General features: G+C 41.9%; 1 protein-coding gene across 2 annotated transcripts; it reads left to right on the top strand.

Annotated features, from left to right (window-relative positions):
- The first annotated feature begins 195 nt into the window (after nucleotides 1-195).
- Nucleotides 196-9,018, top strand: LOC308329963 (microtubule-associated protein RP/EB family member 3-like). 2 transcript variants are annotated; one of them, XM_080784540.1, is made up of 7 exons: nucleotides 196-323; nucleotides 1,745-1,874; nucleotides 2,203-2,348; nucleotides 2,499-2,655; nucleotides 4,170-4,306; nucleotides 5,149-5,301; nucleotides 7,614-9,018. In XM_080784540.1, exons 2-7 carry the CDS (start codon nucleotides 1,754-1,756, stop codon nucleotides 7,680-7,682), a joined length of 783 nt encoding a protein of 260 aa, XP_080640666.1. In that variant the 5' UTR covers nucleotides 196-323; nucleotides 1,745-1,753; the 3' UTR covers nucleotides 7,683-9,018. The 2 variants fall into 2 exon arrangements, with proteins under 2 accessions (XP_080640666.1, XP_080640665.1); XM_080784539.1 differs by having other exon boundaries at nucleotides 2,499-2,691.
- Nucleotides 9,019-17,172: the final 8,154 nt, after the last annotated feature.

The following is a 17,172-nucleotide window of genomic DNA, read 5'->3' as shown; positions in this document are numbered from 1 at the left end:
AGCCTATTATTACAAAACATTACTCATTGGTGGTAGGCCTAAAAACCAACCAGACACATCATGTGTCTGTTAGAATAGGCCAAAGTCCTATTTATAATGAGCCTCTAAACAGCATGGAGTCGGGCGCAGGCGCATTGGGGCGTTGTGTTGTTGCAGCCCAGACGGAGCGGCTGTGGTGGTGCACTGGTGGGCGACTGGGGGTGGCCCGTTACCAACCACTGCACCGCGGCGCGCAGGATCTGCTAGCGACAACAGCAACGGGCTTTGACATTACTGACTACTGTCTGGCAGCGTGATAACAACAGAGATAGCCCTAGTATACACAGTGAGTATTGATGCAAGCACGCCAAATTAGCCTTCTTTTTTAAATCTGTATTATTATTTTGCTTTTGCTTTTCTGCATTAATCTCTCCATGCATGCGGCATGTGTTTGCGGTGAAACCGGTCTTTTATTCCCACCCAGTAAGAATAATTTCGCTTGCATTGACAGTCCTGAGGTATTCGCGGAGGCCTGTAGAGGGGGCAGCTTGGATAGCAACAACGTTGCGACAGCGACACACAACAAATGTGCACATTTATTGTTCTCTCGGAAATGCATTGCCTGCAATGCCAGGTCCCGAGGGCCCCGCAAGATTCCCGACAGATTTTAAAATGTTGCTTTAAACGTTAAACATTGCTGCAATGATTGTACACGCGGCCCTTTAAAGGCCCGGTCGGATAGGTCTTTATGATTGCCGGTATAGCTTCAATGTGCAACGGTTAACTTGTAACCATCCTATTCCATATTATTGTAACCCATAGTCTAGTAGGACTGCATGAAGCCTATGCGGTGGAATTTGGCACATGAGATTATGTAGTATTCCTCATATACAGGTTTATAATTATAGGACAGAAAGTAATCATCTAATTGTAGACAAGCCTCATAGAAAGTGCAGTTCTAATCCTGGAGGTGCAGTCTCAATATAACATTTGCAGGTTAATATCAGAATCAATCACCATCTTCATAGAATAATTTGTTCCCCATAATCTTAATAGGTTTGTAGTTATATAAATTATTAGGCCTTAATGACTAAATGCTAGAATAATATGTCTAATATAAATTGGACCAAAAAGCTATAATTGTGATTAGGCCGAGACAAGTATAGCCTACTCACTTCTGAATAAATCCTAATAGCTAGGCTATAATATCTGCATGCATGTCTTCATACCTCACACAGGCAATATGAAGTAGGCCTAAGCTAATGAACATATGATGATAGAAGACCATTTTTGACACCCATGGAAGGCAATGGCATTACTAAAGAGCAGGCAGGAAAGCCAGCCCAGATGTGCAATGTGTGCCCCTCACAAGCGCATTAAGAACTAAAATCGAATCTAGGATTACAGCTACAACACATAAATACAACAGATTAAATGTTGATTGCTTCTCAGACAGTGACTGCTCTGGGAAGTTACTACAAGTTAATAGTAAACTTGATTATTTGCTAAATGTTTAAATATTGTATCACACATTGTGCCAATGACGAGGTCAATCTGCAACATTTTGGTTGAATGCGATTGATTTTAGTGAATCAATGTGAACATCAAGCGCCATGCATATGTCTATCAAAATACATAGGGGCGCTGTGTCAGCAACTGCACTTGTATAGACCCTGAAAAGAGTTGCCTATACATTCTTCCTCATGGTATGATGACCGCTTCACCTGGCGAAAATAACAGATTTTCAATCCTGTGTGTGTTACAGGTATAGGGGATGGCAGTGAATGTGTATGCCACGTCTGTGTCCATTGACAACCTAAGTCGACATGATATGTTGGCATGGGTCAACGACTCCTTGCAGCTCACTTACACCAAGATTGAACAGCTATGTTCAGGTGAGGCTTGTTAAAAAGACGTGAGGCAGAGTAATTGAAAAGTATTCAATATTTTTCAAACACTTTCAAGATTTTTTATAAATGGTCAGACATAGCAGATTTATAAGCTTGCAGCAAAGTGACGAGCTGCTGTTTTTTTAATGGCCAACACTAAAATCTAAAATGACATACTTTCCCGGTTTTAATGGGTTAAGCAAGTTTCAGGTGAATACAGAATTATGCCAAAATGTACTCTCAAATGTACCATTCAATCAGGAACAGCGTTTGATGGTGACAAGCTACTTTTGTTTGGTCTGTTAATGATATCTTTGAATGTCCTTGTTTCCAGGAGCAGCATATTGCCAGTTTATGGACATGCTGTTTCCAGGTTGTGTTCTTCTGAAAAAGGTCAAATTTCAAGCCAAATTGGAACACGAGTTCATTCATAACTTCAAAGTTCTTCAGGCAACCTTCAAAAGGATGAGTGTTGATAAAGTCAGATTCCTGTTCTTGTCTCATATAAATATATCATTCATATGATACCGTGTTAATTACATTAGTTTGTGTACAGTGTATTCTTAGCTTTCTTCCCAGTCCTATTGTACATCAGCATAATGTATTCCTATCACCTTCATTTTTTTGCAGATTATCCCTGTAGAAAAACTCGTAAAAGGAAAGTTCCAGGACAACTTTGAATTTGTGCAGTGGTTCAAGAAGTTCTTTGATGCAAACTATGATGGCAAGGAGTATGACCCCCTACTAGCCAGACAGGGGCAGGATATGGCCCCTGCCCCCAATCCAGGTGATCACTTTATCCACAGACCAAAGAGAAACCCAGGTAACCAAATGGTTTGACCTTTGCTGCACGGTCTTGCTGAGCTTTGGATGGCTCAAAAGCGCTCCCTCCAAGCAAGTGGTGTGCGCACGATTCACAGAATGATTGCTATTTAGATCCATCTCACTGCCCAGCACTGACAAGCAACATGATATTGTGTAGAGTCACTGCTGGGATTGCACTAATCACCTCAATGACTAGTGGGATGCAGCAGTAGATTTGATGAAAATTCATGAAACAACACACTGTTGTTTTAAATACCTGCTCAATTGACTGTGATCTGCCATGTCTCAAAAATCACTAAATTAAATCAAATCATTATTTGATTGGAGTGTTGGACTGATACATGATTCAGTTGTTTCATTTTACTAGCAACAGTGAAGTCTCACTCTTAAGCTGAAGCTTCACTGTCAGCTTTTCTTTTTGCTTCGCCTTTGGCATAAGGTTGCAACACTGCTCAGCCTGCTGTGTGACATTGTTACTGCCAAGCAGTCTGGTTGAAAAGAGAATATTTTACAAAATAATGATAAAGTGTGTTGGCATGGTTTTTGAAACACTAAAGTATTGACGATTTACTATTATTAATAATTTATTTTTTCAGATACTAATTATTGGAGGATATTAAAACAATTCCTTACCAATACATTTCTTCATCAATGTGTGACTAGTTAACATATCTCACAAAGTCAAATTCAGTTTCACAATTGGAATCTGACAGCTGCTGAAAGTTGGGGTACCATTAATAATAACCCATATATGCATGCAACATTTTCAACACTTAATTCTGCTTTAAGTAGCATGTGAAGGGTCAAATTATATATTTTTTCATGATAGGATTCTGAATCCATTGCAAACGTTTGTTTTGCATGAAAAACACTCCTTGGGCTAAAAACGGCAATAGTGTTCCGTTAAAAACAATGAATTGCAATGAATACAGAATCATATCATGAAAAAGCCCTAGTTTGACCCCTCACATGCTAAAAGCAGAACATCTACAACATTTTAAATTTTGCCTGCATATATTTATTCATTGCAAATAACTTTCAGCAGCTGTCACAGACTCCCATAAGGAAACTGAATTTCAGTCTTTGTGAGATGTGTTGCTAGACACCTTGGTATAGAACTTTATTGGTAAGGAATTTATTCTCAGATTGGGAAATTTTCTGATAATATTCCCTGTCTATAATGCAATTCTGTTTAAATCAAATGATCTGATTAGCCTTTGACAATGGATTGCCCAGCGTTGTGCCTTTTATATAGGCTTTGATGCAGAACAATCTGAAATGTCCAACTTTGGGGAAAAAACTAAATCGCCATATCAAAGACACAACACATTTTTGCTATGATTTCAACTTTAGCTGGCAGTAAAATGCTGCATACATACATTGCCACGACTATTACAAAGTAAATTTAGTTCCATTATGTTACTCTCTATATTCACTCGTATGCTAAACATGGCTGACAATATCTGACCACCCCAGGACCACAGAGGACATCTCCTACAGTTCCCAAAAACATGCCAGCACCACAGAGGGTCCAACACACCACAGTGAGGAAGAACCCAACTTTATCTAGAAATGGGGGCAGTGATGCTGAGATCATGGAGCTAAATCAACAGGTACGGTATTGGGAGGAGGCCTCCACACTAAAAAGTTCAACACATTAGACACAATATTTAAATCTGTGCAATTTGCCTTTAAACTCAAAGGAAGAACTGTGCTTCTTCTCGTCAACAAATGGCCTTTGCCTCTTGTGCCACCATTAGCCCAAAACTTTCAATTAGCACACAGTACAGCTCAAAATGTACAATTTAGGTAGTAAATTACAATTTAGGAATTAATATGCTCTTGTGACTTACAAAGTGCAAAATGTAAGTAAATTAGCTGAACCATAGTCAGCCAAAAACAAGTAATAAGAGTGTTAAGACATGAATTGCTACAAAGTAACTAGTATAGCAGGTAAACATCATTGTAGCATCTGTCTAGCACCACTTTCAGACAAAAATGCATAAAATCTCAATCTAATTAGTATCTAGCATTCTATGGATAAAAAGGGGTTAACCGCAAACAAATTGCAACAGAAACGCCAGGGGTCCGTGTGGGAGCCCCAGGAACGGCCCAGGGCTCGTACTCTAGTGTACTCTGTGCCACTTTACTCTGTGCTGTACTGGCCACTTTAGGTGTTGCAGCATTCCGTGCTCGGACATACAAACACAGAGACAGACATACATACGGACACACATAGCTCCGTAATGGAGCTCCATTTGTACACTCCCATTTGGACCCTGGTGGATCCCGGACCAGACATTGAGAAAAGTGCTCCACTTCAGTGAATTTACAATATATACAATATTCCACCCCATTCTCCCACTTTTATTATTGTTTTTAATTTTAATTTGTTTTTCAACTGGTTGATACCAACTCTTCCTTTTACACTTTGTCTTTGTATGTTTCTATTAAGTTGATGGAGCTGAAGTTGACAGTGGATGGATTAGAAAAGGAGAGAGATTTCTACTTCAGCAAACTACGGGACATTGAGCTCATCTGCCAGGAACACGAGAGTGAAACCAACACTGTCCTCAGCAAGATCATTGACATTCTCTATGCAACAGAGGTGTGTACCTGACCCATAAAAGTGCACTGTGTAATGAATTGTCAAAGATGACGTCTGTGACTAGACTGGATGCAGGCCCGGTTCTTAGTACAGGCCGACGAAGCAGGCGCTTCGAGCGCCACCTCTTAGGGGAGCCACTTAAGCCCTCCAAAAATATATTTGTTCTGCACTGGTTTCTGCTTTAAGTGGGGGGATATCGGTCGGGCACCTGGGAACCCACACATTCACATTGGATGAGGTGACAAATGTTAGACGCTAGGGGGGGGGGGGGGGGGGGGGGGGGGGTAGTTGCCACCGTCTAAAAATGAATCCTCTACACCAGGGATACTCAAATAGATTTACCTGTGGGCCACATTACAAAAATGGCAAGGGATAAAATTACGACATTAATGATACTTTATTTTCGCAAAATGTATCAAAGTACAATGTGCATGCACACAATATGTAAATAAATAAATGTGTTACATTTTCTTGCATAAACACAAAGAGCTGTTTCCATAACTGCAGAAATTATTGCACATAACATGAGTAGCTGTTATAATAACATAATAACATAACATGAGTAGCTCTTTGCCTGCCTGCCTGCCTGCCTGCCTGTCTGTCTGTCTGTCCATGAGTAGTTATTTGTCTGTCTGTCAATGAGTAGCTGTCTTACTGTCTGCCTGTCTATGAGTAGCTGTCTGCCTGCCTGTCTATGAGTAGCTGTCTGTCTGCCTGCCTGCCTGTCTGTCCAATTGTCCATGAGTAGCTGTCTGTCTGCCTGTCTGAGTAGCTGTCTGCCTGCCTGCCTAATTGTCCATGAGTAGCTGTCTGTCTGCCTGTCTATGAGTAGCTGTCTGCCTGCCTGCCTAATTGTCCATGAGTAGCTGTCTGTCTGCCTGTCTATGAGTAGCTGTCTGCCTTCCTGCCTGTCCAATTGTCCATGAGTAGCTGTCTGTCTGTCTATGAGTAGCTGTCTGCCTGCCTGCCCAATTGTCTATGAGTAGCTGTCTGTCTGTCTATGAGTAGCTGTCTGCCTTCCTGCCTGTCCAATTGTCCATGAGTAGCTGTCTGTCTGTCTATGAGTAGCTGTCTGCCTTCCTGCCTGTCCAATTGTCCATGAGTAGCTGTCTGCCTGCCTGTCCAATTCTCCATGAGTAGCTGTCTGTCTGCCTGTCTATGAGTAGCTGTCTGACTGCCTGCCTGTCCAATTCTCCATGAGTAGCTGTCTGTCTGTCTGTCTGCCTGTCTATGAGTAGCTGTCTGCCTGCCTGCCAGCCAGCAAGTTGGTTAACAGAAAATAAATTGTTATGGCTGAGTAAAATAAAATACAATAAACACAATTTGCCTGAAAATAGATTACCCAGCTATGACCTTTTTCATGAAAAAAAATGAGTAGTGATATGGCTGACTGAGTAAAATAAAACAATCTACCTGAAAATAGATAGCTATAAGTGAAGAGCAATTCCCGCAATTTCCGCAATTACCATTTCCGCAATTTCCATTTCCACCATTTCCGCAATTTCCGCAATTACAATTTCCGCAATTTCCGCAATTTCCGCATTTCCGCAATTTCCATTTCCACCATTTCCGCAATTACAATTTCCGCAATTTCCGCAATTTCCATTTCCGCAATTTCCGCAATTTCCATTTCCATTTCCAACTATTAATGGCAGCTGGGTTTCATTCCGTTTAGCTATAAAATTATGTCAGGGAATAGGGATACACAGTATATGTCTTTCATTTGCATTGCATCTCCCCCCCCCCCCCACCAAGCTTTTATTTTCGTTCGAGTAATAGTACAACTCTAATAGTATTACTTATAATAATGTAATTAAAGATAACTTCATTCAGATTTATTTATTTTTATTTCATTTTCCAGATTTTTTTTTCTTCTTTTTTTTAGATTTTCATTGGTGGGCCAGTCATAATGGTCCCGCGGGCCTGATGTGGCCCGCGGGCCTGAGGTTGAGTATCACTGCTCTACACTGCGTTGCCCATAGGAGACAGGTTTAACAGCTGACCCTTCCGGTCCGGGTTGAACCGGAAGGGGAAAAAAGATAAACAAAATGTTTTTTGATTGGATTTCCCAAGTAGTCCCCGCCCGTGCGAGGGGGGGGGGGGGTACTCTACAGATCTCGCTTATAGCGCCACCTAGGTGCCAACCGGCCCTATGTTAAGAGAATCTTACTACCGGTACTAAACATAGAAACAAGATGTCACATTTCTGCCCATGGATGATTTAACTGAGAATTCAATTAAACTGAACAGAGTTGTATTTATTTTTGATAAAAGTTGGACTAAATCTTTCCGTTTTGTTCTTTTTACCTCAGGATGGGTTTGCGCCCCCGGAGGAGGATGAGCTTGATGAGCAGGCCCATCTGGACCAAGATGAATACTGAAACCCTTCCCAAGCTTCTCCCGTAGATCTTTATCCATACCTCAACCACCCCACCCTTCATTCCCCTTTTGTCCTTTGTCCATTTGTTTAACATTCTCTCTGCACGCCGTCTAAAATATACTTCTTCCTTGTTCTTGCTCTCTTTTCCTCTCCTTCTGTCATACATATATCTGTTTGTCCCCTCTCTGCCCCCTCTGGCTGTCTATGTACTATACACTACAACAAACGATATCATTTGCTGCTCCCCCATCGCCCAACACAGACACTGTAGCAACGACAATGAAATAATGTTGATAATCCAAGTTATTTCAGCATGAGTAACAGAAACTCGAGCCAAACCGAGACAATGGTATGGAGGTTATTATGGTATATGGTGCTAATAGAACAAAGTTTTCACTCATCACGCATTTCTTTATTTGTCTTTCTTCTGTTATGTTTGACTTCTATTGAAGAGCACAGACAGGCACTGCGCCCATGTTTAAATCAAGATATTCCACAGCCTTTTAAGCTCTAAGCAAGAAAACATTTCACATTTTAAAGTATAATTTCTTATTTATGCAACTTAATTTAATTAATTTAATTTAGATTTGCAACTCTTGGTAGAAAATGTTGGTGCAAAATCTACTGTACATAAATGAAACACTGATGGCCCACATTAACTTTTTGGTTTGTGTTCGAGTCGATAGAGATTTTGGTTTTGTTCTTATGAAAGATTTGATGTGATGTTGAAATTACTGAAGGAATTGAGTAATTACTCAATGCATAAATGATCAATGCTCTTTGACTCTTCATGATTGATCAGCAAGCAACATATCTGAGCATCAGAATGTTACAAATCGACTGTGAGTGAGTGACATTTTGTCAAATGTATTTTATGTGGGGATCTTTACTTGACAATTCTAGTTATCTGCCATTGTATTTATTAGGCCATTATACACTTACTGTATGTGAGGCTATAACTTAAGCCCCCCTGTCAAGCCACTGACTTTTAGATTGTAGTTATTACAATGTTTATCCTATTCCTAATCCTATCCAAATTCTCACACCAAATTAACATGCCAAACAGGCCAAATCGTTTCTTGGCAGTTGTTCTTTTTGCCACTTATCACGTTTACACTTTTATTTAAAGGGTTGCCCAGTTGAGGGGTATATAAGTAGACGCTAACAGAGTAGGGACGTCAGAATGAAGGGGTCTGTGACCAGTTCAGAATGATGCTGGTCGTCATTAGCATCTAATTAATCTACAGGAGTGTCTATCCCCTGCTATTTTACTTTTACTGCAAAGACTGACCACTGGTCATCTGCACTCGCCTTCAATGAACGTGTGTAAATGTTTGCAGAACACTCATCTTTTGAGTTTTGAGAAAATAAACAGTTGTGAAATAATTTTATTTTTGTTGTTTATTCATTGTCAAATGTACATAGGCCTAATTTAATTTCCAGCTACACAAGTAATCTCAGATCAGATAAAATGAATAACGATGCTGGTTCTGTGGCACATTTTAAACTGTCCAGATGACAACTGAATTAATATTTAACAATTGTATAGACTCTGGAATTGGAACTTCTCTTTCAAGAGCTCTGGTTATACCATTTTGCTACAGTAGGGGGCAACATATAACATCAGCTCCAGTCTGCTGTGTTATGTATGTGGGATATTTGTCACATACATGTGTCAATTTGTCTGCTTTAGATTATATACCTGCATGAATGTAAAATTGCAGAAGCCTTTATTTCACACACACACACACACACACACACACACACACACACACACACACACACACACACACACACACACACACACAGTGTACATGTTAAAGGAGCATTCAGTGATTTTGGTGATTTGGAAAACCCCCGGTCCGCCCCGCTAACAAGATCTGCACGTCCCCAGTTAACCCCCAGGGATTAACTGGGGACAGGGAGGAACTCCTTATATAGTCAGCACACTCTATAGTAGGGAGGATTATCACAACAAAACAAAAAGTGATATTTGAATTAAGTGAAATCACTGAATATACCTTTAAAATGCCCCAGAAGTGTTTTAAAGTACAGTATACCCTTTAACATGGGCAACCTTCCCATACAGTTGTTAAAATAATGTTTTAATCCTTAGAATAAGCTACATTTTTAAGTGATACACAAAGGAAAGGCTAACTCTTACATCATGTTAGGGTATATGTTTTTTGACTTTAAGCTACAAAAGATGATTAAAAAAGGTTGGTTGTTATTGCCAGTTTATTCTGAATTTTCAAGTCATACATACTGCACACTTTTTCACTGTGAAATAAATGAATTGCTTGTTTTACCAACAAACAGTAGCCTAGTAGCTAGGCCTAGTTGTTACGCACTTCCAAAGTTAAGGCAGGTGCTGGACCAAAAGAAGACAATAAAACAAAAAACACAAGACACACTGTAGTTCCCTTAAGGAGCACTTCACCCATCTTCATGGTCCTCACTAATGCTTATTACAAGATGGCACCATTTCTGTCTACTCACTCTGTGTCTCAGGTGGACAGTGGACTAGCTTCACTCTTCCTGGAAACCTAGGAAATTTAGCATAGGCTACTGAAATAGGAGCAATTGTACTTGCATCAATAAAACACTAAACGCAAGTTTGAAATGACCACCGTCGACATCATTGGAGGAATATTTCTGAACTGTCCACAGTGAGGTACTGAGGTAGGAGGTAGACAGAAATGATCATTATTTAAGATGGTAGTGATATGTTAGTGAAGACCAATACGTATATTTTGGACAGCAATACAAAACAAAAAGTTCTGTGGAATGACAATTTTGCGCCACCACTAATAGTTTAACTGATTATTATATAGGCTACTGTAGATAATATGTTGTCAATCTGTAAAATCCTTTCATTACAATGAATTAAAGGTTCCCTTTTGTTTAGCCTTTCCAATAATATTTCAAGAATATGATTAAAGGACCACTTCACCACTTTTCAACATCTCTTCATATAATTGGTCCTCACTAATGTTCATGATAAAATACCACAATTTTTTGTCTACTCGGTCTGTGTCTCATAGGAGGGCCATGGGCAGTTCAGAAACCCGGGCGTCCACCAGTGACATCATCGTTAGGCAGATTATTTTTAAACAAGATTTAAAAATATATATATTTAGATTTGTATTATCGTGAGAACGATGGCTTCCATTTTTGCATTGCAACTTGTCAGGAATAGAAAGCCTGCAGTTTGTATTAGCTTGGATTCCCCATCGATGATGTCACTGGTGGACAGTTTTCTGAACTGCCCAGAGCCCTCCTATGAGACACAGACTGAATAGAAAAAGAAATTGGCTATTTTATCATTAGTGAGGACCAATTATATGAAGAGAGGTTGAAAAGTGGTGAAGTGGTCCTTTAACAGAATGTTTGTTAAGTGGCAAAATTGTTTTAAAGAAATGACAAGATAAAAAAGATGTTACTAATGAAACAACGTCTTTACAGTATGCCAGTGTGTCTTTCATTAACCCAAGTCCCTGTGATGGTCAGACAGGTATAGGTGCTGAATGCCAAAGTGACATGCAAAATACCAGGAAAATAAGTATGAAGAAATACATTTCCCAGAATACCTCAAGCCCCCAGCATTTTCTTCACCATGTATCCAGGCACGCTGTAGACCAACAATCCCACGATAGCCAAGAGCAGGAGAGCAAAGACAATCTTGATGGTCAGCCACCTGTACTGGTTGCAGAGTAGGTTTTTTGCTGCTTTGAATGGAATGAGGAACCACAGCATGGCAATATCTGGACGGCTGGTAGAGACAACAAAGCAAAAAAGCAAAAAGCAATTAGTTCTTCACTAATCCTAGTACAGTTTTAACAAAGCATGCAGTAGTACAGCATAGCATAGTATGGTATAGTGTCAGTGTAGTGTAGGGCAGTTTAGTGTAATCACAGATATTATTTTTATTTACAGTGCAAACAAAAATAATGAAGCTGCTCACTGGAGGAGAAGAGACAGGGTGTAATTTGATAGTTCCCACAGCTTTATATAGGGTTCCCCTAATTAACCCCAGGTGAGGCTCAGTGGCTGACGACCTTCCACAGTCTGCCAATCACTTCCCCCACTGGGAAAGTGCCAGCCCAACGAGTTTGAGTAAGGTCGCGCTGTGATTGGCCAGTGCACTTGAGCAAGGACGTGCTGCGATTGGCCAGTAGCCACTTTGAGTGGCAGTATCGGGTCGCAATTCGAACGGGGCTGAGTCAGTGAAGCAACGTTTGACACGGCAACTTGCATGCTTTAGCGCATGTCGCTCTGTGGTGTCTCTCATGACTATATCAGCCGCAGAGACTTCCGGTTATGCGGTTGTCCAGAACCGCCCATCTGACCGATATGTCCATATATAGGCATGTATGGATATGCAGTTAACCAAAATCGGATCAAACTGATATACCCAAATATGGGCATGCAAATATATGGGCATAAACTGATGGCATCAGGGATCTCCATATATGGACATAAAAAGGACACAGGTAAACAGATACATACAGAAATCTCCCTATATATGGGCACAAAAGAAACACAGACAGATGGTACAACAGGTACTCTGACAAAGCACCCGACACTGACTGACACATATTGGTGTCATAAAAATGTGATTTTGGAGCATAGTTTAGCCCAGTGGGCAGTACTTTTCAAAAAGCGTCCCACAATGTCTTGACTCTCAGATGGGCCCGGCTAAAAGGTGAAATTAAGACTTTGACTTGCGGAGGCTAAAACTGCAGCATTGGTTATTGACGCACCACCACCGCCAACAGCATTATAATATTGTTATCTTTAACACTAGTCTTGGGAGAGTCGGGTGAATAACATGTCGAAGCGACATCGGTTAGATCTGGGCGACGATCACTCGTCGGGCAAAAATAAATCCTCCTCTACTACGAGATCTTCAAGAAGAGGCTTCAACTGCCCGTCTGGGAGTACAAGGAGACCTTCAACGAGATCCTGGCCCGCAACCAGAGCTTCGTGCTGGTGGGCGAGACAGGCTCCGGGAAGACCACGCAGATCCCCCAGTGGTGTGTGGACATGATGAAGGCCGTCCCAGGGCCAAAGAGAGCCGTGGCTTGCACCCAGCCCAGGAGAGTGGCGGCCATGAGCGTGGCCCAGAGGGTGGTACCATCAGGTTCGAGGACTGCAGCTCGGCCAAGACCATACTCAAGTACATGACGGATGGAATGTTGCTGCGCGAGGCCATGAACGACCCGCTGCTGGAGCGCTACGGCGTCATCATCCTGGACGAGGCCCACGAGTGAACGCTCGCTACCGACATCCTCATGGGGGTCCTGAAGGAGGTGGTCCGCCAGAGAGCTGACCTCAAGGTCATTGTAATGAGCGCCACGCTAGAAGCCAGCAAGTTCCAGGTGTACTTCGACAGCTGCCCGTTGCTGACCATCCCTGGGCGACCCGGTGGAGATCTTCTACACGCCGGAGCCCGAGAGGGACTACCTGGAGGCGGCCATACGCACCGTCATCCAGATCCACATGTGCGAGGAGGACGAGGGAGACCTCCTGCTCTTCCTCACCGGACAAGAGGAAATTGACGAGGCCTGCAAGCGAATCAAGAGGGAGATTGATGACCTGGGCCCCGATGCGGGCGACATCAAAATCATCCCGCTCTACTCCACGCTGCCTCCCCAACAGCAGCAACGGATCAGAGGTGCCTCTGAAAAATCCTCAAGATCAGCTCTGAAGATAGATGCACCAACACCAGCACCATGGATGAAGGTGATATCTCCATCATAATCATGCACTGCCACCATCGCCCAACACCAGCTCAGATGGACTGGCCATGTCATCTATGTATCTGACTCACACCTTGGAGACTTGGAGAAAACTTGTCTGGCAACATGCTGCATAAGACAAGCTCAGACTCAGGAAGGAAAGGCCTGGCTTCAACCATACACCCCCAAACTAAACCGACAACCACCATCGCTCACCCCTGACCACACTGCCCCAAAATACGTGGCTCTAGAATCTTCCTCTTCACACACGAAGACAAATTGAAGACAGAAGTCAGAAGTATTCAGTCAATCAATCAAACCCACAAGTACAGTCAAACTCGACTCTGAGTGACCATCAAAGATGGTTGTAGGTTGACTACAAATATTAACATGTATACATACTGTTAAGCAACATTTATAGTAGTACTACTCTTGGAAGACCATCTATTCTACCGTACATACGTTCCCACCAAGTACAATGACATGGCATATTAAAAATCCCACTCATGTGAAGTGAGGGCATTAAATATAGTTTATATCAGCGAGATGACGTCTTACGTCATCATTTACTGACCTAAACAATCATTAAAGTCCATAGACTTGACTGGCAAATAATTACATGCCATTCATTGGAGGGGATAGAGCTCCTCAAAAATAATAAAGAGAGCACAGGAAATCGCCTTCCATTCACTTGTATGGAGTTGCTCACCCAGCGCATATACTCCCTTTTCACCGGGTTGGAAAAGTATGACGGGTAGCCGCAGGGCCGATTTTGGGTGTTTGTGACGCATTTTGCGTCATCTCCTATGCGCAGTAGTGTCACCTGACTCACCTCCGTGCGCACCCCTGTGCGCAAGCTCGTGAGTTGAGTCCATTGGACAAAACCCTTTTCGCTCGTTCATGTGTCTTAAGCCTCAGCCATAATGTATGCTGCAGTACCTATGATCGGCCAGCATGTCCATTGCGCTTCATGAGCCAATTGTCTGTGCATAACGTTTGTGCCACATGAGCATAGGCGGCGGGTGAGTTTTACCTTTGGGTAGGCTATAGAATTGCGTTTGGGGGGGGACTCTCGCGGCCGAGCGAAGCGAGGCCGCCGCCGCGGATTTATTTATTTATTTATTTCCCAGATGGTCTAAAAATGAGTTATTTAGCATACTTTTACCAATGAATTAGCCTATACACAGACAACGACTTTTGGACGTCTTTTTCTCAAGTCTCGAGTCAGTCAGTACTCAGTGTAGATTACCCGGCGGTGTTGCTGCCCCTCCGGGAGTCGCGGCTCATGGCTCTACAGACGGCACAGAGACAGCAGTCACTCCGCTGAACGTGTCAGTGTTGCTGCAGTGGTGTGAACTGTGAACCGTGCAGCCTAGGCACTGGTGCTGCTGAGTTCTGACACAGCCGACTCACAGCTTCTTCTGAATTAGGCTACTTTATATTTGCATTGAAAAAGACATTTTGCTGTTTCCCAAAACAAACCAGCGCGCGGCCGCGCGCTACTCTTTGCTACAAAGCGACTGGAAGGACGAGGTTTACAGACATACCAATAGTAGTCAATCATATGCTGTATAGTGTATAGCCTATCCGATCAGCGATCACCAGGGGGCAGCGACAACACACACACACACACACACACACACACAATAGCCTTCTATAATGCTGCGCACATATATTATATATATTTAAAAAAATATCCAGCATAATTTTTGGGAAGGCTAAGCCTTCCCTAGCCTTATGCACCCGCCGCCTATGCACATGAGTCAATATAAGTGGCAGCTAGGAGGGGAGGAGCAGTGGAGGGAGGGGGGAAACAGAGTAGGAGGGGAGCCTATTACAGTTGGCATGTGGTGTGGCTCGCTTGAGCCATTGAGTTATAATGGTACTTCCAGCAGTCTTCCGGGTGCTTCAAAACGCCACTAACTACCACTGAAATTTATAGCGGGGGCGGGGCTGTCGCTCCTAGTCCGCACTCTATCCTTTATAACTCTGACTGGGACAACACAAACATTTTTTTAACGGCTGCAAAAATGTCAAACAAATGTGACATTTCTGTCCAAATGCAGATGTTACATCATGTGTTACATCACAAACGTAATATGCCCATATGGAGACCACTTGAAACTGGTTCCCTTTGGAATTGGTATCTAGGTGGGAAGGCCACACAGTGGTCTGAACATCTAGTTGAGTAAATTGTAACCGTGAAGAAAAATAAACATGCTGTCTGAAGGGTTCTTGCTGTTTATGCCGGATTGTAAGACAAAAAAAAAATCAGTGGCCTTCCAACTTCTTGCTATAGTCATTTCAATGCAGAAAACATAAGGGCACTTAAGGGTAATAGAGAAGTTGGAGTTTCATAATATTTATTCACAAATTTCAAAACAATCTGGTTTCTCTCTCTTCTCCACTTAAATACTATACTATATTTCCCTCTTCTGTCAATCACTTTAAAGTAGTGGTATAGATTGGAAGAAGAGCAGTGAGCAAGATGATACAATTCCTGAATACGCGCACAATAAATGACTGCAAATGGTATATGGTTCGAGAAATACAGAACAATTGAAAAACATAAGATCCACTGCATCACTGAATTTTATTGAATAGTCAGTGGTGTTTGTTGGGTAACTGTGACCAGATAGGGGCTGTTCCTTTGGGATGTTCTGCCAAGCCACTGGTGTAGATATTTTACCTCAGTTTCTTTTTAAGCAAGTGAAAAACATGATAAATAAAGCTTAAAATAAGTAGACTGACTTCTTCTTTTCATGATCCCCTTATATGGTCCCCATGTTTATGTTTGTATATTGTGGGCCGTAAATATCCATCCGATGAGTTGTCTGACCATTATCTCAATATTGGTAGACACAATATGGTGCTCTTCAGTATGTTCTCCTCATTCGACTGGTGCTCATCTCAGTTTCAGGTGCACCCATGTACACGTACTGTATGTCATGTTCCAACCACTATTCGTGTGAAGAGAAGACTTCCGCACACAGATTCCTTCGAAGCAGGTGCGTAAGCGACAGGGCAATACAGATAAGAGCACAAGATAGACCCGCAGGCGCACACTGACATTTTCTGGTTCAAGAGATTTTTTCATAATAAGAGCAACATTTCGGTCATGAGACCTTCCTCGGGCCGCCATCCCCTTCTTCCTCCACAGTTTAGCACTTCCATCGCTTTTATCATCTGTCTTGCAGAACTTATCAAGGTTTTCGTTTCTTTTTTATTTCTTTTTTTTAATCTTTGACCGTTGTTCCATGCTGATGAGATCATGAGAGATAACCATCTAGATGTATTTCCGTTTAAATGCCACACTCCTCTTGCTCACTAGATCTTGTTCTTCATATACCTCTACTCATTATACTATAGATCTTGCGTCCTCTCAGGAATGTATATTTTCTTGGAGTATTCTTCGCAGACAAGAGATGGGTTCCCCTTGGTTTCCTTTGCCTTTCTTCAGTGATCTTGGGCTGCTCATCCAATGTTTTCTTCCTTCTTCAGAACAAACTCCACATTGTTGATTTTGGAATATACAAAGGGCTCCTTTGTATCTCTGTTTTCATCCTCATAATTATACTTTTTAATTGCGAATATTTTTTTCATCTTCAGTTCAAAACACCTTTGACTTTACTGGCAACTTAAGAAAGCTAAAAAAACAAAAATCTAACTTATCAACCAGAATATGGAAATTGTTGAAATTTGAATCACCTGCACCATTAAAAATATCCGATGGAAATTAGTGACACTATA

This window comes from Protomyctophum bolini, assembly GCF_963924005.1.
Source record: "Protomyctophum bolini genome assembly, chromosome: 15".
In the NCBI taxonomy this organism is placed as follows: Eukaryota; Metazoa; Chordata; class Actinopteri; order Myctophiformes; family Myctophidae; genus Protomyctophum; species Protomyctophum bolini.
The sequence above is the reverse complement of the archived record's forward strand: the minus strand, read 5'-3'. Positions and strand labels throughout refer to the sequence as shown.

What these genes read in the sequence shown, in the direction of transcription:
- LOC308329963 (XM_080784539.1), top strand. Translation starts at nt 1,754, where the DNA reads ATGGCAGTGAATGTGTATGCCACGTCTGTGTCCATTGACAACCTAAGT. An exon ending in GATTGAACAGCTATGTTCAG is followed by an intron (nt 1,875 to 2,202) that starts GTGAGGCTTGTT and finishes CCTTGTTTCCAG; the next exon opens with GAGCAGCATATTGCCAGTTT. An exon ending in AAAGGATGAGTGTTGATAAA is followed by an intron (nt 2,349 to 2,498) that starts GTCAGATTCCTG and finishes ATTTTTTTGCAG; the next exon opens with ATTATCCCTGTAGAAAAACT.